The sequence below is a fragment of the Heterodontus francisci genome, chromosome 23, assembly GCF_036365525.1.
Source record: "Heterodontus francisci isolate sHetFra1 chromosome 23, sHetFra1.hap1, whole genome shotgun sequence".
Lineage (NCBI taxonomy): Eukaryota > Metazoa > Chordata > Chondrichthyes > Heterodontiformes > Heterodontidae > Heterodontus > Heterodontus francisci.
The window spans coordinates 56,092,535-56,119,075 of record NC_090393.1 but is presented as its reverse complement, the minus strand read 5'-3'; the positions used below and the strand labels follow the sequence as shown (position 1 = coordinate 56,119,075).

General features: G+C 42.6%; 1 protein-coding gene and 1 long non-coding RNA gene across 2 annotated transcripts; one reads left to right on the top strand and one right to left on the bottom strand.

Moving 5' to 3' along the window:
- The first annotated feature begins 11,717 nt into the window (after nt 1-11,717).
- Nucleotides 11,718-12,435, top strand: LOC137383024 (transcription factor HES-5-like). The gene is made up of 3 exons (XM_068055611.1): nt 11,718-11,795; nt 11,901-12,078; nt 12,173-12,435. Exons 1-3 carry the CDS (start codon nt 11,718-11,720, stop codon nt 12,433-12,435), a joined length of 519 nt encoding a protein of 172 aa, XP_067911712.1.
- Nucleotides 12,436-23,401: 10,966 nt separating this feature from the next.
- LOC137383022 (uncharacterized) lies at nt 23,402-24,239 on the bottom strand. Its single transcript, XR_010977328.1, has 3 exons — nt 24,135-24,239; nt 23,842-23,999; nt 23,402-23,746 (listed from the first exon to the last, which is right to left on the bottom strand). It is a non-coding gene; the product is annotated as an uncharacterized lncRNA (long non-coding RNA).
- Between the last annotated feature and the right edge of the window lie 2,302 nt (nt 24,240-26,541).

The window sequence follows — 26,541 nt, the reverse complement described above, 5'->3', positions numbered from 1 at the left end:
GGAGGACTCCTGGTCGAAGAAGTGAGCCCGGAGGCGGAGGCGACGGAAGAAGAGCTCAACATCATGCCGAGCGCGAAATTCATTGAGGTGGGGGCGTAAGGGGATAAAACTGAGACCTTTGCTGAGTACAGAACGCTCAGCATCAGACAGGGGGAGGTCAGAGGGTATAGTGAATACACGGCAAGGGGTCAGATCAGAAGGGGTGGGGTCAGAGGGAAGTGAAGCGGAAGGAGGATCTGGAGGGGCATTAGTCCCCATCAGCTGCTGGAGCTTGCGTTCCTTAACACCTGAAAGGAAGAAAAAAAGTTTTTTGTTAATGCGTCGGATGAGACGTAAGATGAGATGAAACTGCGGAGTAGAACAGATTTGAGATAAGGTAAGACGGTGCTGCTGGAGAGAGAGGTCCAGTGTGTGCATATGGCGGCGCATAGCACTGAGTGTGGATCTCAGGATGCGGCGAGAGTAGCAGTCCGAGGAACGTTGTATTTCTCGGAGATACCTGTGATCCTGGGTGGTTTCAAAGCATGATGGGTGAAACTGCAGTTGGAATCCACGTGGAATCAGTCGGAGCCGGAGACAGTCACTGAGGAAGGAGATGTGGCTGTGAAAACGAGTTTTGGTAGATACCTTATCAAACACCAGGAGGGAAATAGAAAGCAATGAAGGTGAACAAGGTAAAAGAGACAAACGAAAATCCCGTCGGAGAGAAGAGCAGAGCTTCTTCAAGGTAGGCATTCCTGGAAGAGAAGTGGCAGTGAATTAAACACTAAAATAAAAGCAAAATACTGCGGATGCTGGAAATCTGAAACAAAAACAAGAAATGCTGGATACTGGAACTGTATAAGACGCTGGATAGGCCACAGCTGGAGTATTGCATACAGTAGTGGTCACCACATTATAGGAAGGACATAATTGCTGTGGAGAGAGTACAGAGGAGATTTACAAGAATATTGCCAGTGCTCAAAGGTTGTAGCTATGAGGAAAGATTGGATCGGCACAGGTTGTATTCCTTAGAACAGAGGAGGCTGAGGGGTGACTTAATTGAGGTGTACAAAACTATGAGGGGCCTAGATAGAGCAGACAGGAAGGACCTGTTTCCCCTAGTGGAGAGGTCAATTTCCAGGGTGCACAGATTTAAGGTGATTGGTAGAAGGATTAGAGAGGACATGAGGAAAGACATTTCCACCCAGACGGTGGCAGGTGTCTGGAATTCACTGCCAGGAATGGTTGGTGGAGGCAGAAACCCTCAACTCTTTTAAAAGGTACCTGGACATGCCCCTGAAGTGCTGTAAACTTAAGGCCTTGGACCAGGTGCTGGAAGGTGGGATTAGATTGGGCGGCTAGTTTTCTCTGCTGGTGCAGTCATGATGGGCTGAATGTCCTCCTTCTGTGCCATACTTTTTCCATGGTTCTATGCTTCTAAACGCTGCAACTGCAGAGAGTGGTCTGCTAACATCTGGCAAAGATGCCAGGGGCTATGTACAACCAAGCGCAGATGTTGGAGGAGTCCATCTAGGCTTTAAGCTTTACATGTTCTCTGTGGTGCACAAGTGGCAACCTCTATTGAGAGATTGGCAGCTCTGATGGAAAGCCACATGCAGCAGAGCACTCAGTGTCTGCTGGACATTCATGTAGATCTACATACCCTCGTCTTGATCATGGGCACAAGGCAGCAGTGTCAAAGTGAAGGGAGCTTGGGGGACCTGGAGTCACCACCAGGTCCTCTGCACTGTCAGATCAGCAGGGAGCCAGAAGTCAGGGGGAGTGGCTGCCTCCCGCAGCTGGGGGCTCCTCTCAGGGTGCTCCTGATGTGGGCAGCAGTTCCTCTGCCCCTCTGCCAGTGATGACAGATCCTCCTTCTTCCCTGCTATCAGAGGGTGGTACTGTTTCTGTGCAGGGGCACCCAGCATATCAGGGCCCTCCAGGCCTAAGGCATCCAAAGGATGACCGCCAAGGTCATCTCTAGCCAAGGGGCAGCAAGATCAGCAGCCTGCCTCCACTTCAACTGACAGTGCAGAAGGTGAAGCTCATAGAAGTTCACACATTAGAATAAAGAAAGACACATAGAATCATGGGATTATCATGGGTGATTGTGTCCTTTACATACAAAGGGTAGTGTCTGTTGTACATGTGAATAAATCATTTCTCTAAAGCTTAGATGACCTCCCTCTTCTTCCTTCAGGCCTTTGGCCCTTCCCTGCAGCCCAGCCTCTGTGAAGAGGACGGAAGTGAAACATCATGTTGCGAAGGGTCAACTCTGGAGCCTGACCAGCTCAGCGTTGCACGAATGGTCATTGAACGAGTGCCTCCTGAAGGAAGGAAGGAAGGAAGGAAGACAATAATATGGCTGCATAAGGGTAAGTCTTTATTTGGCAAGGTACAATTGGCAGTTACGTTCAAAGGAAACATGAATGTATAAGGGCGTCTTGAGCCTCTCTGGCATGTATCTCATGGCCACTCTCGTGTTGTCCATTGGATTCTTCATCTGCTGTGATTTGCCCAACTTCCCCCTTTACATCCTCATCATTTGCAGATGCAGTACTCTCCTTGCTATCCTCATTGCGCATCGGTTCCCCTCTGCAGTGCCTGACTGTCAGGTTGTGCAGTGCACAGCAGCCCACCACAATATGTGAGACTTGCTGGGGCATACTGAACGGCTCCACCGGACTGATCTAGGCACCTGAATCTCATCTTCAGCAGACCGATGGCCTGCTTTATGGTTGCTCGTGTTGTCCCGTGGCAGGCATTGTACCTCCCTGCTGCAATATGTGCATGGGTTCCTCACAGGCATCAGTAGCTATGTCGTCTGAGACCCTTTGTCTCCAAGGATACATCCCTGAAGGCAGGAGGGACGCGGAAAAGCTCTGGCACCTGAGACTGCCTCAAAATGTAGGCATCTTCCTGGAATGTGTACACAGACCTGCAGGATCCATTGACAGTGGTCGCAGACCAGTTGTACATTGATAGAGTGGAAGCCCTTCCTGTTGATGTTCACTGCTGGTGTTCAGGAGCCTTGATGGCCACATTCATGCAGTGGATGACACCCTGCACCTGGGAAATCCAGCGATGGCTCTGATCCCAATGGTCCTCTCAGCCTGAGAGTTGGGATCTGTGCAGAAGTGCACATAGTTGCCAGCCCTCCTAAAAAGGGCATTGGTGATCTCCTTCATGCACCAGTGGGCTGATGACTGCGAGATGCCACACATGTCCCCAGTGGATCCCTGGAATGATCCAGAGGTGTAGAAGTTCAGCACCATGGTGACCTTCAGCACCACTGGCATTGGATTTCCACCAAGTCATCTGGGGCACAGCTCGTCCTGTATCAATGTGCAGAGATCAGTGATGGCAACCCTGGAGAGGTGGCGTCTACAGCAACACTACCTCTAAGACATCATTAGGTAGTTGAGCCTCGACCTGTAGACCCTCTCATGAGGGTACCTCCTTTTGCATAGAGGAGTCACTTCTCTTTCCCCTCTGCATCCTTCTCCACCATCTGCTGACCCTTCTGTGGGCTCACAGGCCATTGAAGTGTCACTGCAGGTGCCTGGCCCTCCTCTTCAATGACGTTCCTGAAGCCTGGATGAATGAGGCTCGTAGCCTCTCCCTAGATGCTAGTCCTTCATTTTCAGCTGGCCCCCGCTTCTTGCCCCCATATGAGCTTTGTCAAGGTGGCACTTGCCTGTTGCCCCCCTTGCATTGGCTCCCCTGCAACTCAGATACCTTAGCCCTCACTCCAGTCACAATGTGCAATGCCGTCCCTTCGCCACCCTACCGGGCAGTCGATGGTAAGCCTCCCCTTGCAGCCAGCCATGCTCTCCAGTCTCCAAGTGACCTCCTTGATGGAGGCAAGCCTTTGACGCCCCATGAGACCTTTGCGCCATTTATAAAATTCAAACCCAAACATAAAATCACTTTGAATTGGCCTCTTAACTATCTTCATTATCTGCCCGTTGCATTGCCATCAAAACTCCACTCTTCACCTTTGCTATCAGTGATAAAATCAGGATGGACGTGTCAATGTCAGACTTCCTGTCCAACATGTCTCCTCCACCTCCATTCCCGTCCCCTGGGTCTGCTTAACATTTGGCCCATAGTCACTTCTTTGGCTGGGACTTATACAGTGGTAAACTAAGGTATTTAATATCATGCATTGTCCATCGATTACAAAAGATTCTCAGACTGATTAAAAGGATTTCAGAAAGGTTAGAAGGTTAAATAAAGTTGTAAAGATCCTTGGAAGTATGTCCTCAAAATTTGAAAAAGCGTTCAGTGCAAATTGGAAGGTTACAACAAAATGTGTTTAATTGAATAGAAGTAAACCACAAAGTGTGTCAAAGTTTTTAGTTAATAGTTTAAATATTTGAGTAAAAACATAACAATGCAGAGAAATAATGTGCATAACGTAGTTAAGCTGGCATCCGTAGAAAATAGCTGAAGAATGACAGCCATAAATAATGACTTGCTACCAGCCTCTGTGAAGGTGAAGCCTAAATATCCCAGCGGGATGCATAATTGACAACACCACAGCAGCCAAACTATTAGAAAGAATTATGCTATATATTGTATGATCACATCATAGAGAGATAACCTGAATACTGGGACTTAGCTGTTATATATTAAATTATAACTGTAAACTTGGCCTGGCTAAACTGTACTCTAATCCTTAAAATTGAATATTACTCAGTTATACTGATATTGAGCAAAAGCAGCTAGTACTGAGATATTGCAATACTTTTGCCCTGCCTTGCCAGCTGAGTTCTGTCTTTCTACACACTTAAATAAAGCATGGGTTTGCAGTGACCTTAGTTTCTGTATTGTTCAGTGATGGGGCTGATTCTTGGAATTGGGGACCATTGCTAAATAAATTCTCATGGGCCAATCACATAAAGTAGGTTCGAAGTCAAGTCACTCACAATCAGTAGAAAACAGATTATTTAATAAAAGTTGAATTTTACTGGATAAAGGCTACTTAGACCATACAGGAGCACAGGATTATAAAGGACTGGAAAAGACCTTTGTACTCCACCTGCTTCATCCCAAAGTTCATAAATATCATACTTTGCTCTAATGTTTATGCCCTTCAATCGCCTTTTTAGGCAAAATATTTTCATATTCCTTCTTGAATTTACTAACATTGTCTACCATTATTGTTTGCATGCCTGTCTAAGTCAGTATATTTTTATGTATATGTATATCAATATGTTTGAGTGTGAACATATTCATATGTGTAGTTTATGTCTCAGTCAGGCATTTATTCTGTGTTGGGAATCTGTTTATGTACTTGAATCTGTAGGTGAACACATATGAGAATATTTGTGTGTGTGTATTTACATGTATAAGTGTAAGTTTCTGTATACTTTTGTGTAGTAGTATGTGTAGGCATAATTGTGTAAGAGTGGAGTGTCTGTGAGAGAAATTGTGTATTTGCAAAAGAATCTATGAATGCATCTATGTGTGTGTAAGAGCGTATCACATTACATGGGATTGTATGTGTATGTGCGTGCTTGGTGTGTGTATGATCGGATGCATGAATGTGTTTGTTTGTACTTTAGAATGTATGTATAAACATCTGTACATTTCAATGCGATTGGCATGGTGTAGACTGCAGACACTGATCATCCTACATCAGATGTGGGTGCACCAGCATCAGACCACATACCATATCACAAAAGGTTTCTATTTGCTGCTTAGTTCTAATGATCAAGCATAAGCGTCTTCCAAATTAGTATAATTCAAAGAACCATTCAATAATCTAATTCTTCATGGCTGTGTTTGGCATACTTAGCTGTAGCCCAAATTCAAGTTTGGATGAGAATTTTTTCTTTTCTTTGTTCATCTTATGTCATTTATAATGTATAGCATTTGATTATCTTGAGTTTGCTTCTATGCCTGTGTATATAATGTTCAAAAACACTTGCACTTTCCGCTTTTCCTCTTGCCATTTATTAACAAACGCACATGCTGCATGAATATTTGGATCAATTGCCCAACAAACTGTATCTAGTACTTATTTTTTATTTTCAAATCAGAAATGAAATTAGGTACAGCTGGGTTCCCAATTAGCCACATGTGACCAGTGGCTAACATATTGGTCATCACTATGCTCGGCTACCTGGGACTCTTCTGCTGCTGAGATTTTATTCCTGGGCAGGAGTCTCTGCTTGTCACAAAATATCTCAAGCTTCTTTGATCTTCCTTATAGGTGTCAGGCTCTTGGACCATCTTTCAAACTTCAAGCTACTTCTGACCTTCCTTGCAAATGTTGCATTTCTCCAATGCACCTCACGCATCTGGACTTCCTGAGCTTGCCTAAACCTGGTCTTCTACTGTTTCTTCATTGACTCCACCTTCCGTGAGCCTCCTCATGGACTCGGACCAACCTGACCTCCTTTGAATTCTGTAAGTGTGCTTACACACGCTCAATTTCACAAAGTTCCCTTGCCAACCTTGACAGATCATTGTGTTGGTTACCTCCATTCATCATCTCTTCCTTTACATACTTCCTTGTTAAGCTGAACTCTTTCCCTCTTGTTTATGTGATAAGGTTTCTGCTTCCTCTTCGTAATGAGCTCATGACCTCCTTCTGCTATCCATTTGTTATTTTCTACAACCCATCATAGCATCCAATGCTGGCTCTTTCAGCTTAGCACTGCAGAATGCTTCATGCCCTCTCACAGTGACCAGCTCATCTAACACATTCTGTGGTGCTAACACCCCTAACCTCTTTCTCATCTCCTCTTCGCCTTTCAGCTCCTCAGCCCTCAGTTTGAGAATCGAATTGCATTTGGGGTGGCATAGTGGTAATGTCACTGGGCAAGTAATTTAGGTGCCGAGGCTAATGCTTTGGGGACATGGGTTCAATCCCACTATGGCTGCTGGTGAAATTTGAATTCGATTAATAAATCTGGAATTAAAAGCTAGTCTAATGGTGACCATGAAACCATTGTTGTAAAAGCCCATCTGGTTCACTAATGTCCTTTAAGGAAGGAAATTTGCCATCCTTACCTGCCCACGTGTGACTCCAGACGCAGCACAGCAATGTGGTTGACTCAAATGCCTTCAGTGGGCAATTAGGAATGGGCAATGAGTGCTAGCGAATGAAAAAAACTTCTGTGCCTCCTTCCCCCTCCATTAAAAGTAGCGTTAAAAAAACCTGCTGAGAACGAGCGTTTGATCACTTCACTTACATCTCCCCTCATTCTCCCGCGCCCAAAGACTCATTCCCTACTCTTTCCTCTATGACGTGTCTCGGGATATTTCTATATAAACGTTGTTGTTGCAATTGTAGACCCACTTTTAATATTTACGAATCTTTATTCTGAACTTAGTCCTTTACCAGACTCTGATTTACTTATTTATCCCGCGGTTAAATTCATGAGCATTATTTTGATCTGTAGCTGCTTTATTTAAAAGAGACAGTTACGCAGGCGGGAATTTTGCTCAGTGTGCAAGTATAACGATCAGTGTGAAGATACGTCGAATGTCCAATGTTTATAAGGGAATTTATTTAGTCTTGTGTCGCTGCACACTTTGCAACAAGGTGACGGCAGAAAAGCAAATACATTTTCGTACAGAAGAAAGCCATTCGATAAAAAGAGAAGCTATTCTTCGATTCACGAAATGTTTACAATGATGCAGAAAAGTATGTCACAGTCAGTAACAATTGTTAACAAAATCTCAACGGTAGAGATAATTGTCAACTCACCACCAGAGCTATTTTTCTGCTACACTTTTGAAATATAGTTGGCCCTGAAATTAATCTATGCTAATATTAGCATTGGATGATTAATATATTAACTTTAAGCGGGGTAACATGTCTATTCAAATAGCATATTAACGAATTTCATATAAACATGAAAAAATCCACAGAGCATAATTTGAACGCTCTAAATTGGAAACACATCTATGTATTTAAGTGTCGAAATTACCGTGAAATTTCTGACCCAGCTCTTTCATGGGATGTCCTGAATTTCTCGAGTTGCATTGTTTATCTGCACTTATTTATTGTGCTGAGAAAAACATTTTACACCGCTTCTCAATGATTATTTTGCAACATTCAAACATCTCTCTTATTTGTTGTTATGAAGGACCCTTATTATCTACACGTACTCCCATGCAAAATGTAGAATGGATATAGGCAAATTAATTATCCACAATACTGTAAAATACGGCGTAGTAATATCAGGCAAATATGGGAAAGATGTCTCTCCCGGATTTCAGTTTATTATGTAAAATGTCAGCGGCAAAACCCCGTTCGTTCATGATCAGTTCGTCATTGTCTTTACTAACAAGCACTAATAATTTATCAATTATAATAAACTACAACGGTTATTTAAGTGAAACCTTAAATGTCCGAATCCAGTGTTACGGATAATACGTTTTGCGGCTACGTGCTTATCACATGTAACGTGCTTCTGCAAATATTTCTCTCATTTTCTCCCCTTCACATGCTACCCCTCGCTGTGAATATGTCATTGACGTGTTCTTGTTTACAGCCCACTCCTGGTGTTTGATGATGGTTGAAATTGGATGTGAGGCGGCTGCTACGGCCTCTTTCCCACGCGTTGCAGATTAGCAGAGGTCGAGTCTAACAGCTGCACCGTCAGCACAAAAGCCCCACACTTCTACGGAGTTGAAAGCCACTGACACGCTCTGATATATAAGATTAGTGTTTTGTAAACGCATCAGTAGTGCACTTGGCAAACATCTGGGAAATAACTTTTTTTTGTTCATTCACGGGATGTGGGCGTCGCTGGCAAGGCCAGCGTTTATTGTCCATACATAATTGCCCTTGAGAATGTGGGCCGCTTTCTTGAACCGCTGCAGTCCCTGTGGTGTAGGTACTCCCACAATGATTTAGGTAGGGAGTTCCAGGATTTCTATCCAGCGGATTTGAAAGAAAGGCGATATACTTCCAAGTCAGGATGGTGTATGACTTGAAATGGAACTTGGAAATGCTGATGTTCCCATGCGCCTGCTGCTCTTGTCCTTCTAGGCGGTAGCAGTTGCAGCTTTGGGAAGTGTTGTCCAAGAAGCCTAGGCAAGTTGCTGCAGTGCATTTTGTTAATGGTACACACTGCAGCCAAGATGCACCAGTGGTGGTGGGAGTGAATATTTAGGTTAGTGGATGGGATACCATCAAGCGGGCTTCTTTGTCCTGGAGGGTGCTGAGCTTCCTGAGAGGGTGCTGTGCCAATCCTGGCAAAACATAGAAACAGAACATTTACAGCACAGAAGAAGACCATTCGCCCATTGTATCTGTGCTAGCTGATAAAAAGCTACCCACACTAATCTCGCTTTCCAACTCTTCGCCTGTCACCCTGTAGGTTAGGGCACTTCAATTGCATATCCAAGTACTTGTTTTAAATGTGATGAGGGGTTCTGCCTCTACCACCCTTTAAAGCAGTGAGTTCTACACAGCCACAGCCACCATCCTCTGGCAGAAAAAAATCTCCTCAACTCCTCTCTAATCCTTCTGCAAATTACTTTAAGTCTATGCCTCCTGAATATTGACCTTTCTGCTTGGGAAAATAGGTCCTTCCTCTATCTAGGTCCCTCATAATGTTATGCACCTCAATTACCACTCCCGTTATCCTCCTCTATCCCAAAGAAAACAACTTCAGCCTAAGCAATCTTTCCTCACTGTTAAAGTTCTCCATTCCTGGTAACATTTTTATAGATCTCCTCTGTACTCGCTCTAGACTGATCACATCCTTCCTGTAATGTGGTGACCACCACTGTGACTCTGGCCTAACTAGTGTTTTATTCAGTTCTAGCATAACCTCCTTGCTCTTATAGTCTAAACCCAGCTAAAAAAAGAAAGTATCTGTGCACTTCTTAATCACCTTATCTACTTTTTCTGCTACCTTCAGGGATCTGTGGATATGCACTGTGGATAGCGTCCCTCTGTCCCTCTACACTCCTCAATATCCTACCATTTATTGTGCCTTCTTTGTCCTCCCCTAATACATTACCTCAGACTTCTGTGGATTCGCCATTTTTCTGCCCACCTGACCAGTTACTGCTGCTCAAAGTTAGTCACTAAGGCAACGGTGGCAATAGTAGAATGTGAAATATACGTGGACCGGTATTATCTAATGGTATACAGTCAATACATATCTTGTTTATCTGAGGCAGTGCATAGTTTACTGTGACTCCGTGGATTGTGCAACGTAGTGATAAATTAAACACAATAAATTATCAATATTCGCTACTAAATTTGATATAAAAGTATTGAAATAGAAGCCATGGGTTAGGAGTACTCGACGATTCACATTTTTTTCTCCTGGCGTCAGTTAATTGTTGCTGAAAGTTTCCCACGTGTCGACTTGAGGGTACAATGTGTGACGGGTCAATGGTCCAATGCAAAGCACAATGCACAAGCTTTACTTAGAAACAGCTGTCCCTGCTTGTGCTTCTGCCACTTACCAAGCCTCTCTGACTCATTTTTCTCACAAGAATATAAACAGCTAAACATCTGGAAGACAAGTCATTATAATGACACACTGTTTCAGAAATACTTGACTCCAGAGGGGAAAAAACCCCACCTTGTGTTTATTATTCAAAATATCCTTGGAAGTGGTGCTATGATAAAAGGTTGAAGCGAGAAAGAACTACTTGCATTTATTTAGTGCCTTTTAGAGCCAACGAAGTGTAGTCACTGTGGTAATGTAGGAAACGCTGGAAGCCAATTTGTACATAGCAAGATCCCACAAACAGCAAAGTGATAATGACCACATAATCTGCTTTTAGTGATATTGATTGAGAGAGAAATATTGACCAGGAATAACTCCCCTGCTCGTCTTTGAAATATTGCCATGTGATCTTTTACACCCACCTGAGAGTCCAGGTGGGGCCTTGGTTTTATGCCTTATCTGAAAGATGGCACCTTCCTCAGGACTGTCCTGGATTATCTGCCTCGGTCTATGGGCTCAAGTCTCTGGAGTGGAACTTGAACCCAGAACTTTCTAGCACAGAGGCAAGAGTCCAACAGGGAGGCTGACGTAGCTATATCGGAATATAATGAAAGGTACAAGAGAAGTATCAAATAAAGGAAAAAGTAATTAAAATATTATTTGGCGATTATATCGCGATATGTCAGTAATCGATATATCGGCATATTTTTGTGTTTAGTTTACACTGGCCATCTAGTCTATAATGTCAATTCAGGGAAAATAGCCAAATATTTTTGAATTGTGTTTGTAAAAATATAATTAATGTGGTACTACTCGTGGAGGTGCTTTTTCTTTGGTTATATATTCTGTTTCACGATATTAATTCTCGTGCAAATCAATATTTAAAGTAAGAATTGGCATATAAGTCTGTTTTAAAATACTTAAGCTAGATGTCAAGATGACATTTTGCAGTGTAATATGATTCCGTGTCAGGAAACATGAAATCACCTTTCTCAGATTCTCATAACTCGAAACGTGACTAATTGCCCCGGGTTTGCTCTGTTACACGGACTGTCCAGATGGTCCTCAGAGATTCCCACGCAAAGCAATGTCAAAGCCCATCATTAGTTTGGCATTTACAAGCCAACGATTCGGCTATTGTCCTTCTGAAAGCGCTCGTTGGCCAGAGAGTGTGGGAAACCTCCTGAAACAACGACTCACGCTTTTTTTCATGTAAATGCAGCGGTATAAATAGAGGAGGGTCCCCTCCTGCAGTACCGCACCAGGCGCAAATCCCACTTTGGTCTGTTCCAGTTGTCAAGCATGGCTCCGACCAATGCTGCCGGCGTTGTCACCAGGGAATACTCAGAGGAAAAGTTCACAGCCAAACAGAAAAGCAAAGTAAGCGCAATGACGAGCTAAAAGAATGCATTAAAAATAGAGCCGTTACTTCGCAAATTCAGTGTTCACACTCATATCAAAAATCTTAATCCGTCTTATTTTCAGATAATGAAGATTACGATAGAGAAAAGGCGCCGAGATCGGATAAATAGCAGTATTAACCAGCTGAAGACTTTACTGGGAAGGGAATTTCAAACGGAAGAACCCAACATGAAACTGGAGAAAGCGGACATCCTGAAAATGACTGTGAATTACCTGAAGTATCACAACCAGCAGGTCAGAGGTAAGCCTTATGCTCCTGGGGTGGTTTGCTTGACATTGGTTAGGTTTCAAGTCGTCCCTAGTAAATCTAGACTGTATTTTCCTCTATTTTGCAGCAAGCTGCCCGACCAACAGTCCAGAGCGTGACTATAACGAAGGATACTCCCGGTGCTTGCAGGAGGCCCTGCGCTTTTTCTCTGCCCAAGAAGGCAAGAACGACATTCAGAAGAAGCTGGTGACCCGTTTCCAAAGAACACAACAACAATGCCCCTCCAAGGGCCTGCCTTATTCTTTATCTCTTCCATACTCTGCTCCCTGTCAAACCGGCACCCAGCAGCCAGCTCAGCCCAGCCACGCAGCCCTCTGGAGACCCTGGTAGAGCTTGAACTACAGTGTGTGTGAGACTCTTCCTCGTTTCTAGGTGATGGCGAAGACGATGTAGGAGAATCATTCTCCAGTGTCAGTAATAACGATTTCGTGATAGGATTGGAACTGTAGTAAGTTTTTCTTCATATTGAAGAAGGTGTATTTCCCTGAATTAAGGAGCGCGTCGTTTTCTAGACAATAGCCTGACTTTACGTTACTGGTAGATTAGCCAGACTTCTTGATGCAATAATTTTCATCAACTTAAATAGAATAAAATGTGACTTGTGTAGGAGAAATGTTTTTCCACTCTATCGTCGCAGATCCTGAAAATGGATCATATTTTTCTTCATGGTGAAGAGATGCTGCAATTTTTGGGGTAAATTGTACGAGGATTGGCGGGCGGGACCCTGAGTAGGTGCTTGTTTTCAGATTACTTGTGAGTCAGTGGCAAAACCAGGGGACAGCTTCATTTCTTTCACCATACACGCCCCTTGCCCTCCTTTAACACTTTCCCTTTGCCCCCGCCCCACTTCCTTGAATGGAAAGGGTGGACTTCCCCTAGGGTCTCACCAGCGTCCTCTACAGGCTTTCTGTTGTCCCCCTTCTCTGGACCATCTGCTCAGTAACTGCTCCCTATCTCCCACCTTCACTGTCACCAGGTCTCGGGGTGATCTCCTATCCCGCCACCTCTCTGGTACCCCAACCAACAGCACCACGTCTCTTGCATATTAGACAGAGACTGGAGTCATGGCGTTCGACTGACCTGACTGTCCGTCAACAGATCTGGCTTCAGTAATACCTCCATCTTCGCAGTCCACCCCATATTCGACCAGGTCATTCTCCACCAAAGTACACTTCCGCGGTACTGCGCTCTCATGGTTCCATTCCTACCTGCCCCGACAGAATCAGTACATATCCGCAGAGAATATCCCTTTTTGTGTCCTTAGACCTACCTTGGCATATCTGTTTTTTCCATCCTTGGTCTCTACGCTTCATTATTTACAACCTATCCCTTAGTGACTTCCCCGAAAGGCACGGGGTCGGTTTTCACATGCGGTCAATGATACCGTTAACATTCACTATTGCTGTATTATTTGACTACCTGTTGAATGTTGAGTCTGGATGAGTCATAACTTCCTATAGGTCAATGTAGGCAAAGCTGAAGTCATCTTGCTGGATTTTCACCAGCACCTAGATGTTTCTGGTGCAGATTTCATCGACGTTTCTGGCTTCTTGCTCAGGCCTATCCAAGTGGATCGACTGGTTCGATCGTTTGCTCAGCTTTTATCCCTTATCTAGTCCATTACCAAGATCGCCTGCTTACATCTCTGGAGTATACCTTGCCTTTGCATTCTCATCCTTCGTACGTTCTTTTAGTACACGTTGGGAGCCCGCTTCGTTTCCTGTAAATGGCTCTGAGACGTTTGTTTTTCTTTATCTAAAGACAGCTATATAAATGCAAGTTCTTGAATTAAAGATGAACAGATGTTATTCAGTTCAGTGGTACAATGTCAAAATAAATACCCCGCTTGAATGTACACGAAGCCTTGTATTATATACATGCAGCAGTGAATAAAAATCGATTAAAGCGATGTTAACACTAGAAGAGTGGTTACAGTTATTTGGGTAAACTTGATTTTTGTAGATTTGTTTGCATAATGTATCTAAATAGAACTGGCATAAGTCAGCAATATGAACCGAATAACTGCTTGTTACGTTGACACAATTATTTCACTTCCTCCTTTACTCGTTGTAACATGGTTCTATTGTTAATCACTATCTGGGATTACAAATATCCAGATACTGCTAAACCTTTGCAAAACCAGTAAGTCACAAAAAGCAACCTTTTTAATCGGTAAACGGGAATAAATTGACATCAATTAGTCTACAATATCACAACGACTTGTAAACAGGATCTTTTCAGGATCATGATACATCGGAGTATGTTAAATGAGTAATGGAAAGTTACTAATGCATAATATTGTTAAGTCTAGATAAACAAGACTACAAGACAAGAAAATAAAAGTAATATAGTTTATATATATAGAATATTTGCACCTCAAGCCATTTAGTAACTCTGCAACGGTTTCTAATCCATAAACTTTGTTACAAAAAAAAATACCAGCTACTTTCCTAATGTCTGGCAATTTTACTTGCAATGCCCCCCCCCCCCCCCCCGCGCCCCGTCCCCCACCCCTCCATGTTTTTGGATGAACTACTGAATGGCAAATGTTGACAGCATTCAATCTGTTTGGTTATGAAGACAGGAGGTAAGGGTTATTGGAAGACGCTCAAAGCAACAGAGAAGTTCCAGTTTGGTGAATCCAATTCCTTTAACACGTGCTGTATCCTTCCAATCATTGGAGTCGAAAATCAAAATCATGATAAATCTGTGCCTTTTAGTGATGTCCCAGATTTCATCTCTTACATATAGTGGCGATATAATAAATAACCCAACTTTATGTTATTCCCTAGTCTAGTCAATGATAACTGATTATTTTAAATCTATGCCCCCTGGTTATTGGTCTCTCTGCTAAGGGAAATGAAATAGGTCATTCCTAACCACTCTATCTAGGGCCCCATCATTTTATACACCTTAAGTAAATCTCCGCGGAACCTCCTCTGCTGCAAATAAAACAATGCCAGCCTAACCAATCTTTCCTCTGAGGTAAAATTCTCCAGTCCTGGCAACACCTCATAAATCTTCTCTGTACCCCTTCTAGTATAATCACATCCTCCTGCAATTTGATGACCAAAAAATGTACTCCAGCTGCAATCTAACTAGTGTTTTATACAGTTCTATCAAAACCTCCCTGTACTTATATTCTATGCCTTGGCTAATAAAGTAAAGCTCCCCACCCGCCTTCTTAATTACCCTATCGACCTGTCCTGCTATCTTCAATTGATCTATGAAAATGCACTCCAAGTTCCCTCTGATCCTCCAGACTTCTCAGTGTCCTATTATTTATTTTCTATTCCCTTCCCTTGCCTTGTTTGCCCTCTCCAGATGTATTACCTTATACATCTGCAGATTGAATTCCAATTGCCATTTTACTGCCCACCTGACCAGTCTATTAGTGCATTCCTGCAGTCTACAACTTTCTTCCTCACTATCAACCACAAAGCCAAATCTTGTGTCATCTAAAAACTTTTAAATCATGGTCCACTCTAAATCATTGATATATACACCACGAAAAGTAAGGGACCTCGCACTGAGCCCTGCCGAATCTTATTGGGAACCGACTTCAAGCCACAAAAACACCAACCACACTTTGCTTCCTGCAACTGAGCCAATGTTGGATCCAACTTGTCACTTGTTACGGATCCCATGGGCACTTTTATCTGTCTGCTATGTGAGACCTTGCCAAAAGCCTTGCTCAAATCCATGTAGACTACATCAAACGCGTTACCCTCATGAATCCTCCTTGTTACCTCTTCAAAAATGCTATCAAGTTAGTCTGACACGACCGTCCCTTAACAAATTCATGCTGTCCTCGATTAATCAACGCCTTTCTAAATAATGATTAATAATGTCTCAGAATTGTTTTCCAATTAGTTGATTGCGAATAATTTAATGCCATTTTATATCTTCTCGAGTTATTTAAGAGTGGGTCGTTGCACTCTGGATGAATGAAGTGAGTATCATGAGACGAAAGAATGATTGGAGAGAAAGTTCCTATTCCGAAATATATCAGCAGTCCGATTCTGCTCAGGTTCTTATCCAAGTATAGTGCCAGCTGTAATTTAAAACATGCTCTGCGTCTCCGCGTGGCCTATTGCACTCTTTTAGAATGTACTTGGCTTTGATTTAAATATTTAGAGCGCTTGAGCACTGATACGTATGATGCAAATTCATTTAAAATTTAAAAACTCGATGGGAGCTCTAACTATGTCAGTAAACCTGCTCTATTGGGCAAGAGAATCTCTGTCACACCTAGACAGTATAAAGGAAGTACCTCCTGGCTAGGACCAGTACTGCAGTTAGTTACCAATACATTTGTATTGTGTACAACAAACTGAGAGCGAATTATTCTAGCGTTCCCTCCTGATATGGAGAGTTCATCTTTTGTTAACTTTTGAGAAGCTATTTAAATCAGTTCAGCACATAACTGGGTGCAATGGGGGAGAATTGGGGAGTTGGTGGAGGTAGGTGTATGCGCTGCGTTGAAAAGTACATTATTGTTCTCTTGAGGCACACTGTTGCATTGCCAATGGGCCAGCTGATAGTTTACTGACTAAAATTTAATGATTACCGAAGTCGCCAGCTCGCGATTTTTGAAGCCAAGGAAGTTGTTGCCGTGAGTTCTTCCAAAGATCTAGTGAAACCAACCAGCGAAAAACCAGGTATATTTCACGCTTCTTGAAAAAGCATGCAGTGACTGAGCGGGGGCAATAGGTAAGAATAACAGGTCAAAATGGCAGAAAATACAGGGGGTGGGGTGAGGTTGCCATTGGGTATTAACTCACCAAAACACGGAAAGGATTTGTCACGGGCAGTATTGCGAGGTAATAAAGTGCTTACATATTTTGGAATACTAACTTCCTCTCCAATTATTCTTTCGTCTCATGATGGTCACTTCATTTATCTACAGTGCAATGGCCCACTCTTAAATAACTCTAGGATGCATCGAATGGCATTAAATTATTCGTAATGAACTAACTGGAAAAAACTCTGAAAGACAGCATTAATCATCAGTTAGAAAGGCGTTGATTAATCGAGGACAGTCAGCATGAATTTGTTAAGGGAATGTCATGTCAGACTAACTTGATTGAATTTTTTGAGGAGGTAATAAGGACGATTTCAGAAAACTCTAAAGTTGTTAGGTGGCTTTTGAGTTTTGATCTGTGGCCTGAGTAAATATATCATCATATGTACGGAGGGATCTGGGTCTCTTTGTACATGAATCACAAAAAGTCAGCATACAGGTACAGCAAGTAATTAGGAAGACAAATGGAATGATACCCTTTATTTCAAGGGGGATGGAGTGTAAAAGTCAGGAAGTCTTGTTACAACTGTACAGGGCATTGGTGAGACCGCACCTAGAGTACAGTTTTGGTCACCTTAGTTAAGGAGGGATATACTTGCATTGGAAGCAGTTCAGAGAATGTTCACTTGGTTGATTCCTGGGATGAGGGGTTTGCCTTATGCGGTAAGGTTGAACAGGTTGGGCCTGTACTCATTGGGGTTTAGAAGATTGAGAGGAGATCTTGTTGAAATGTATAAGATTCTGAGGGGGCTTCATAGGGTAGATGCTGAGATGATGTTTCCTCTCATGGGGGCATCTAGAACTGGGGGCACGGTTTCAAATTAAGGGGTCTCCCATTTAAGATGAGGAAGAAAATCTTCTCTCAGAGGGTCGTTAGTGTTTGGAATTCTCTGCCCCAGAGAGCAGTGGACGCTGGTCATTGAATTTATTCAAGGCTGAGTTAGACAAATTTTTGATCTACAAAGGAGTCAAGAGTTATGGGGAATAGGAAGGAAAGGGGAGTTAAGGCCACAATCAGATCAGCCAAGATGTTACTAAATGGCAGAGCAGGCACGAGGGGGCAAATGGGCTACACCTGCTCCTATTTCTTATGTTCTTATGTTCACCACTTACTCAATTAAAATAAAACAACTGAACCCATTGTGTTATAATGAATTTACAATTTGATGATGTTACAGATCTTAGAGTCATTTATGGCACAGAGGAGGCCATTAGACCCGTCAAGTCCATAAGGGCTCTCTACAGAGTTATGCTGTCAGTTTCACGCCCTGGCTCGATCCCCATAGCCCTGCAAGTCTATTACTCTCATGTGACCATCCAACTTCCTCTTGAAGTCATTGATTGTCTCCACTTCCACCACCCTTGTGTGCACTGGGTGCCAAGTCATTACAACCCACTGCATAAAAAAGTGCTTCCTCATATTCCCCCTGCATCTTTTGCACAAAACTTTCAAACTGTGTCGCCTAGTCCTTGTATCATTTTTTTTAATGGGAACAGCTTTTCCTTAGGCTGTCATAATCTCCCTTCAATCTCCTTTGTTCTAAGGATAACAAACCCAGCTTTTGCAACCTAACCTTGCAACTAAAATCCTCCATCCCTGAAACCATTCTGGCAAATCTCCTCTGCACCCTCTCAAGGACCCTTATATCCTTCCTGAAGTGTGGTGACCAGAACTGAACGCAATACTCCAGTTGGGGCCTAACCAAAGTTTTATAGAGGCTCAACATAACTTCCTTGCTTTTGTACTAAATGCCTCTGTTTATGAAGCACAAGATTCCATATGCTTTACAAACCACTCTCTCAATATGTCCTGCCACCTTCAATGATCAATGCACATACACCCCCAGGTTCCTCTGTTCCTGTGCACTATTTAGAACTGTGCCATTAAGTATATATTGCCTCTCCCTATTCCTTCTGCCAAAATACATTACCTCACACTTGACAGTATTAAGTTCCATCTGCCACATGTCTGCCCATTCTGCTAGCCTATGTCCTGTTGCATATCATCCTCACTATTTGCCACACCTCCAAGATTTGTGTCATCAGCAAATTTTGAGATTCTACTCTGTATTCCAAGGTCCAAATCATTTAGCTATATATATATATATATATATATATATAAAGCAGCGCCCCCAGCACTTACCCTTGGGGAATCCCACTGTCAGCCATCCTCTAGTCTGAAAAGTAGCCATTTACTATTACTCACTGTTTTCTGTCCTTAAGCCAAATGTTTTAATCCAATTGGACACTGACCCTCCTATTCCACGAGCTTCAATTTTCTTAACCAGCCTTTTATGTGGTAACTTATGAAATGCTTTCTTAAAATCCATATAAACAACATCAACTGCATTACCTTCATCAACCTTCTCTGTTACTTCATCAAAAAATTCAATTAGATTTGTCAAGCATGATCTGCCTCATGTGGAAATGTAATTAATCTCTCTCAGTTTCAGGGTATTGCATTATTTTTTGTACTTCACGTCAGGATCTCTAACCAAGCAGGCATTGGTGAATGATTTCTCCTGATCGCTATGCATTAGATATTGTTAGATATAAAGCATTGAAAAACATTTGTACTGTGTTTGCAATTAGTGCTCGAAATAATCAACAGAAGAAATTGCATAGAATTGCATATCCTGTATAGCATAGAAACAGGCCATTTGGCCCAACTGGGCCATGCTGATGTTCCATATCCTCCCATCCTTCTTCATTTATTCTAACCCTATCAGCGTAACCTTCTATCCCTTTCTCCCTTATGTATTTATCTAACTTCCCTTAAATGCATCTATGCTATTCGCCTCAACAACTCCTTCTGGTGGCGTGTCCCATATTCTAAGCACTTTCTGGGTCAATAAGTATCTCCTGAAATCCCAGTTGGATTTATTAGTGACCATTTTATATTTATAACCCTTCGTTTTGGTCTCCTCCACATATAAAATATCGTTGCTACTTCTAACCTATTAAACCCTTTTACAAACTCTATCTGGTCATCTCTTAGCCTTCTCTTTTCTGGAAAAAAAGAACCCCAGCCTGTTTAATCTTTCCTGATTTGAATAACTTTCCAGTTCTGGTATCATCTTTATAGATCTCTTTTGTGCCTTCTCTGGTACCTTTCTTTCCTTTTTGTAGTATCGAGACTGAAACTCTACCCAAGTGTGGTCTAACTAATTGATGTTCTATATAAATTTAACATAAATTATCTGCTTTCCAATTCCATCATTCCCATAAATTAATCCCAGTGCTTTGTTTCCTTTTTCATGGTCTTATTAACTTGCGTCACTTCTTTCAGTGATTTGTGTATCTGTAACCCTAGATCCCTTTACTCAACAAGCCCATTCAAACTCTTACTTTCCAAGGGATATGTGGCATCTTTATTCTTCCGCTCAAAATCCACTAATTCAACTTATCTATGGAGAAATGATTTTTGCAGAAATGTCCCTGCTGCGTTTAGTAAGTCGCTATCAGGTAGGGACCAAGCTTATTTCCTCAGTTCTCTCGTTAATAAGGAAGACAGATAAAACATTCTCACTACGTTCCTCACGGGTATACCATTAAATAAATATCAGACACTTTGGTTGTGAATCCTTAGCTAGCGAGCAAACATTCCACCTTATTAATCTGATAACGCATAGTTATGTGATAACATCGGCATGCGAAGCGCCTTGGAACGTTTTGCAACGTTAAAGGCGCTATATAAATGCAAACTGTTATCATACTGTAGCCTCAACGGACGATGGGAAGAAATCCCTTGGTTGCCATGTTTAATGATACGATCAATATATTAATGGAGATTTCCTCTGGTGTCCGTATTTCTAACCAAGTGGTAAAGAGGTTCACCTGGAATTTTTGAGGTGGTGATGGGGGAGTGCGGGATTCTGATCATCTATCTTAACTAAATTGGAAGAACAATAGAAACGCAAAGTTACCGAGTAAGATGAGGAGCAGCTGTAGCAATTCGACCCCCTTATTTTTGATTGCATCGACCATTTGTAGAAACTGCTTACATACAGAATTGTTATTTTAAATGTTCACACAGGCAGACTCAGTTTTAAATATTTATATGAAAGACCAGCAAATATCTTGGCATCTAAGGGGCGGGTAACAAACTTGTATATGCAACATTTTGAAATAATAGATATCTATTACTACATTCTTTCATCGTTTTATATTGGACAATTATTCAAACCTATCACTATTTACTGAACTGCAACAGATTGAAGCCATCCGACACTTTATTTACAATCAAGTATAGACTGGCCTTACTTCATTCATGCGAAAAAACGGTTACCAAAAAGTCTTCTACTCTCAGTTGCTATAGCCTTGAGTTATATAGATCTGTGGTCGCTAGTATCATTGTGCAGGTAGCATATGAACAACCCACTTAGCAAATAAACATCCTACACATTTAACGTGACGGGAACGGCCCCGCTCGGAAAGGAAACCGTTCTTTCCTTATCGATTTGCGCAACAGTTGGCTTGTCCATTTGACTCCATACGTCCAGCTTTCGCCACAAATAGTCTCCTTTTCAGCATTACGATCAGAATCAATGAGTTAGCTATTTTCCAAAACAAGCTCTAGTTCTGAACCACAGAGACAGGCGCAGGGGTTAAGTCTTTGAATAGACTTTAATTTGTATAACTCGGCTATCCCACAAATTGGGCCTAAACCACATGTGCTCAGAGTGCTGGACTGTCGCAGGCAGATCAGGCAAGTTACGGCAGCGACGCATTCTGTGCTAAGAATTCCTCTGTGTTCCACCATAACGCACATAGAAAAGCTCGCTCCAATGTCGCAATTGGTATTTACTCAAGGAATGTGGGAAAAGGGCAGTTTCTGAGCTTCTATTCTAAATGTTAAAACCTTTACCGGAATCATACAAGCTACCCTCAAAACAACAACAGCAGCACCTTATATTTATATGGCGACTTTAATGTAATATAAATGTCCCGAGGCGTTGTACAGGAACAAAGTAAGAAACCGAGCTACAAAAGGAGTTAGTCGGCCAGATGACCAACAGCTTGGTCAAAGAGTTAGGTTTTAAGAAGTGTTTTTTTAAGAAGAAAGCGAGGTAGAGAGGCGGACAGGTGTAGGATGGGTATTCCAGAGCTTGAGGCCTAGGCACTGAACGTATGGCCACCAATGGTGGAGCAATTTAAAGCAGGGATGCGCAAGAGGCCAGAATTAGAGAAGCACAGATATCTGGGAGGGTTGTGGGGCCGGAGGAGATTGCAGAGATAGGGAGGGGTGAGATTTGAAAACAAAAGTGTTCATTTTAAAATCAAGATGTTGCTTGACCCAAACCAACGTAGATAAGTAAGCACAGGGGTGATAGGGGAATTGGACTTGGTACGAACTAAGACATAGACCGCAGAGTTTTGGATAACTTTGAGTTTATGGAGAATAGAATGCGGGAGACCAGCTGGGAGTGCATTGGAATAGTCAAGACTAGAGGTAACCAAGGCAAGAATGAGGCTTTCAGCTGTAGCTGAGCTGAGCCAGGGATGAAGTTGGGCCATGTTATGGAGATGGAAATAGATGAAGAACTAGTTCAATTCTGGGCACACTTCAGTGATTTACAATAACTATCTCAAATACCGGTGCCTCCTTACATTTCCCTTTTCCTCCCTGATACACAAGAATGCAGTGCTGTACTTTATACAATGTGTATTGTCAACAAAGGCATTGCTTACTGATTTAGTATTTATTTAACCTTTCACAAAAAGTATAAATAATCTTCAACACGAAGACAAATCACTTTCTATCCCTGACAAAATGTTTAATTTTGTAATATCGAGAGAAGTCTCCTGCACTACTCTTTGCCATTGTTCCAAATACTGCACACATTCATTATGAACATACAGATATAATAGAGAAACTCAACAAATATTGTAGAACATGGGTCATATATTATGACATTACACAGATAAGGATCTGAATATTCCTTTAGCAAGTTACCCAATCCTTCAATGTGAAGAAACGTGACTATAATTATTAACGGGTTGCCGTTAACCCTTTCAATACCACCGCGACGTGATTACAACGCCGTTACATAGAACCTTTAGAATCTACGCACAAAAATGGTGAGAAGACGCGAAACACAAATGACCAATTTATAAACTGATCATTGGGACATTTCTGTTTAAAACGGCTGGTGTACTCGATCTGTCTGTTATCATGTTGCAAAATACATCACTCAGTTTGCTGGATATCCATTTCCACCAACAATACAAACTGTATCAAGACAGATCACTTTCCATCTCTGACACACTTTAACGGAATCGATATGAATAAATTTCTCCTACACAATGTTTTTATTGTTATTCCAACTACCGTTCACATTCACTGTGAATATACAGAGATATTATTAAGTATTGTACAAATATCGTAGTACACAGGTTCCATATGATATCATACAGGTAAGGATCAGAAATATCCATTTAACAAACTGAACATCTCCTTCAATGTGAAGGCTTTCACCACACTGCTTCCATTCTGGAATACTATTTTACACCAGAGTATATCTCTAGTTTTGTATACCTTGTTTTACATTAGGGTTTTCCCCTCAGTGCTATAAAATGTCCCAGTGTTTTAGCTCTGTCAGGATGCCCGGATTTGCGACGCTGTTGGGCTGAACCGTCTGCTTGCTTCGCTCTAATAGGATGGAAAATGCAGAGGCATTTCCGGAAAACATGTCTCCTTGGCTGGACTTGGAGATCCGCGCACCTGTTTCACGAGTTTACATTGATAACCGTTCTTGGTGCTTTGTAGAGACACAAAGAGGGGCGCTTGCAAATATCCTCCGGTGTATTCTCGATGCAGAATCACTGGGATATCAGCTAAAATATAAGAGAAACACGAGTCATAAGCACTGATCGAGAACAAGAAACTGATTTAAAAGGTACTGTTTACAACTGTTGTGTCGATGCCTTACCAGGGTCCAGCTGCTGATTCCCTCTCATTTCCAGCATGACGCTATGTCATGACTTGAATCTGTGTTTGTTCCCGAATCTGTTTCCAGTCCAGTCTGTAGACGGGTGTTAGGGGCCCCATTCAGCCTCTGCAGCTTCTCTCTATCGTTGTTGTGAGCAACTGAAAAATAACAAACATGTTAGTAATTCAGAAAAATTCCAGAAGATTTACCATCACACATCAATATCACAATACACAATTTATGTTATAATATACAGGTAAAACTAATCCAACATGTTTTAAATATAATCTTACTCTGTGTCCGTTTGGTGAGATGCTATTTCCGAATTCTCTCTTCAGACGTCAGCGATATTCTCACAGCCACTCTGGAGACCCTCTGCAAGTGAAGCCCGAAGCAAGTGCCCGACAGTGCCCTGTCTGCTGCTGGTTCCTAACATCTCCTGCATTTATAGCTCCGACTGGACAGGGAGAAGCGTGAGTCCGGGTTTCTTCGCGATTCCCACACTCAACAGCCAATCGCTGCTGTCAGAGGGACAATGGCCTAAGTGCTTCTATCTGAATGAGGAATTATCCACACTGACGTTTCTTTGCAGTCAATTCATGGGACCATCTGGAAAGCTGGTATGAGTCAATAATCCCGGTGCACAGATTATGTGAAACTGAGACAAATTCTCCAACGTGCCACCCAGCATAAAGATAAACAATAAGCACATCTGTCTCATCTTTAGCTTTCTGTGTCAAAGAATGTTCAAGAAAATGTATTAAAAATAAAATAAATTCCATTGAAGATCATAGACGGATGCTAGATCCACTAGTTAGTAGTTCTTTGAAACAACAATTTGAATGTTGAAATAATTTAGAACATGTTTAGTGTTTCTACGATTTCCTTATTCCCCGTTATAATTTCACTTGTCTCTGCCCCTAATGGGCCGACGTTTACTTTTACTATTCTTATTTACATAGCTATAGAAAGGTTTACAAGTTGTTTTTATGTCTATTGCTAGTTTACTTATATTCGCTTTTTTTCCTTTCCTTATCAATTCCTTGATCCTCCTTTGCTGAATTCTAAAATTTTCCCAATCCTCAGGCTTACTACTGTTTTGGCAACATTATAAGCCTCTTCCTTTGATCTAATACTATCTTTAACTCCCCTTGTTAGCCACGGTTGAACCACTTTTTCTGCAGTGTCTTTGTACCTTAAAGAAATGTATATCTGTTGCAAATTATGTATTAATTATTTGAATGCTAGCCATTGCTTGTGTGCCATTGTATCTATTAATGTAGTTTCCCAATCTACCTTAGGCTACTCGCCCCTCATTTTCTTTTTCCAAAATATACTTTCTTCATAAAAATCTGTAAAAATTACATTACCAGTTTCAAACAGCACCAGGTCAAAAAATACAAACAGTGCAAAGGAGGTCCGTTTGCTTCATTACAATCATAAGTTGCCTCACAACCCTTCCATTCCACATTTGTCATGCCAATTACATTTTAACATTTTACAGCAAATGAAAATTTTCCCGATACAGTTCGAGGGGTTTCCCATGGATCCAGCCCCTCAGTTCAGGTTGGTGGGGGGACCTTACACTGTGGTCTTTCCCCAGTGAGCCTTTGCTGTGGCTGCCCCAAGCTTTAGTGCGTCCCTCAGCACGTAGTCCTGGACCTTGGAATGTGCCAGTCTGCAACATTCGGTCGTGGACAACTCTTTGCGCTGGAAGACCAGCAAGTTTCGGGCAGACCAAAGGGCGCCTTTCACCGAATGGATAGTCCTCCAGCAGCAGTTGATGTTTGTCTCGGTGTGCGTCCCTGGGAACAGCCCGTAGAGCACAGACTCCTGTGTTACAGAGCTGCTAGGGATGAACCTTGACAAAAACCACTGCATCTCCTTCCACACCTGCTTTGCAAAGACACATTCCAGGAGGAGGTGGGCAACCATCTCTTCCCCACCACAGCCACCACGGGGGCATTGCATGGAGGGGACGAGACTTCGGGCGTGCAGGAAGGATCTGATGGGGAGGGCTCTTCTCATCACCAGCCAAGCTACATCTTGGTGCTTGTTTGAAAGTTCCGGCGATGAGGCATTCCGCCAAATGACTTTGGCGGTCTGCTCGGGGAACCATTCGACAGGATCCACCATCTCCTTTTCCCGTAGGGCCTTGAGGACATTCCGTGCAGACCACTGCCTGATGGATCGGTGGTCAAAGGTGTTTTCCTGCAGAAACTGCTCCACGAAGGATAGGTGGTACGGCACGGTCCAACTGCATGGAGCGTTCTGTGGCAATGTGACCAGGCCCATCCTTCGCAACACCGGGGACAGATAGAACCTCAGCATGTAGTGACACTTGGGGTTTGCATACTGGAGGTCTACACACAGCTTGATGCAGCTGCACACGAAGGTGGTCATCAGGATGAGGGCCACGTTGGGTACATTTTTCCCGCCCTTATACAGAGGTTTGAACATCGTGTCCCTCCGGACCCGGTCTATTTTAGATCCCCAGATGAAGCGGAAAATGGCTCGGGTGACTGCCACGGCGCAGGAGTGGGGTATGGGCCAGACCTGCGCCACGTAGAGCAACAACGTGAGCGCCTCGCACCTGATGACCAGGTTCTTACCCACAATGGAGAGAGATCGCTGCCCCCACATGCTCAACTTTTGTTGTACCTTGGCTACTATCTCCTCCCAGGTTTTGGTGCACGCCCC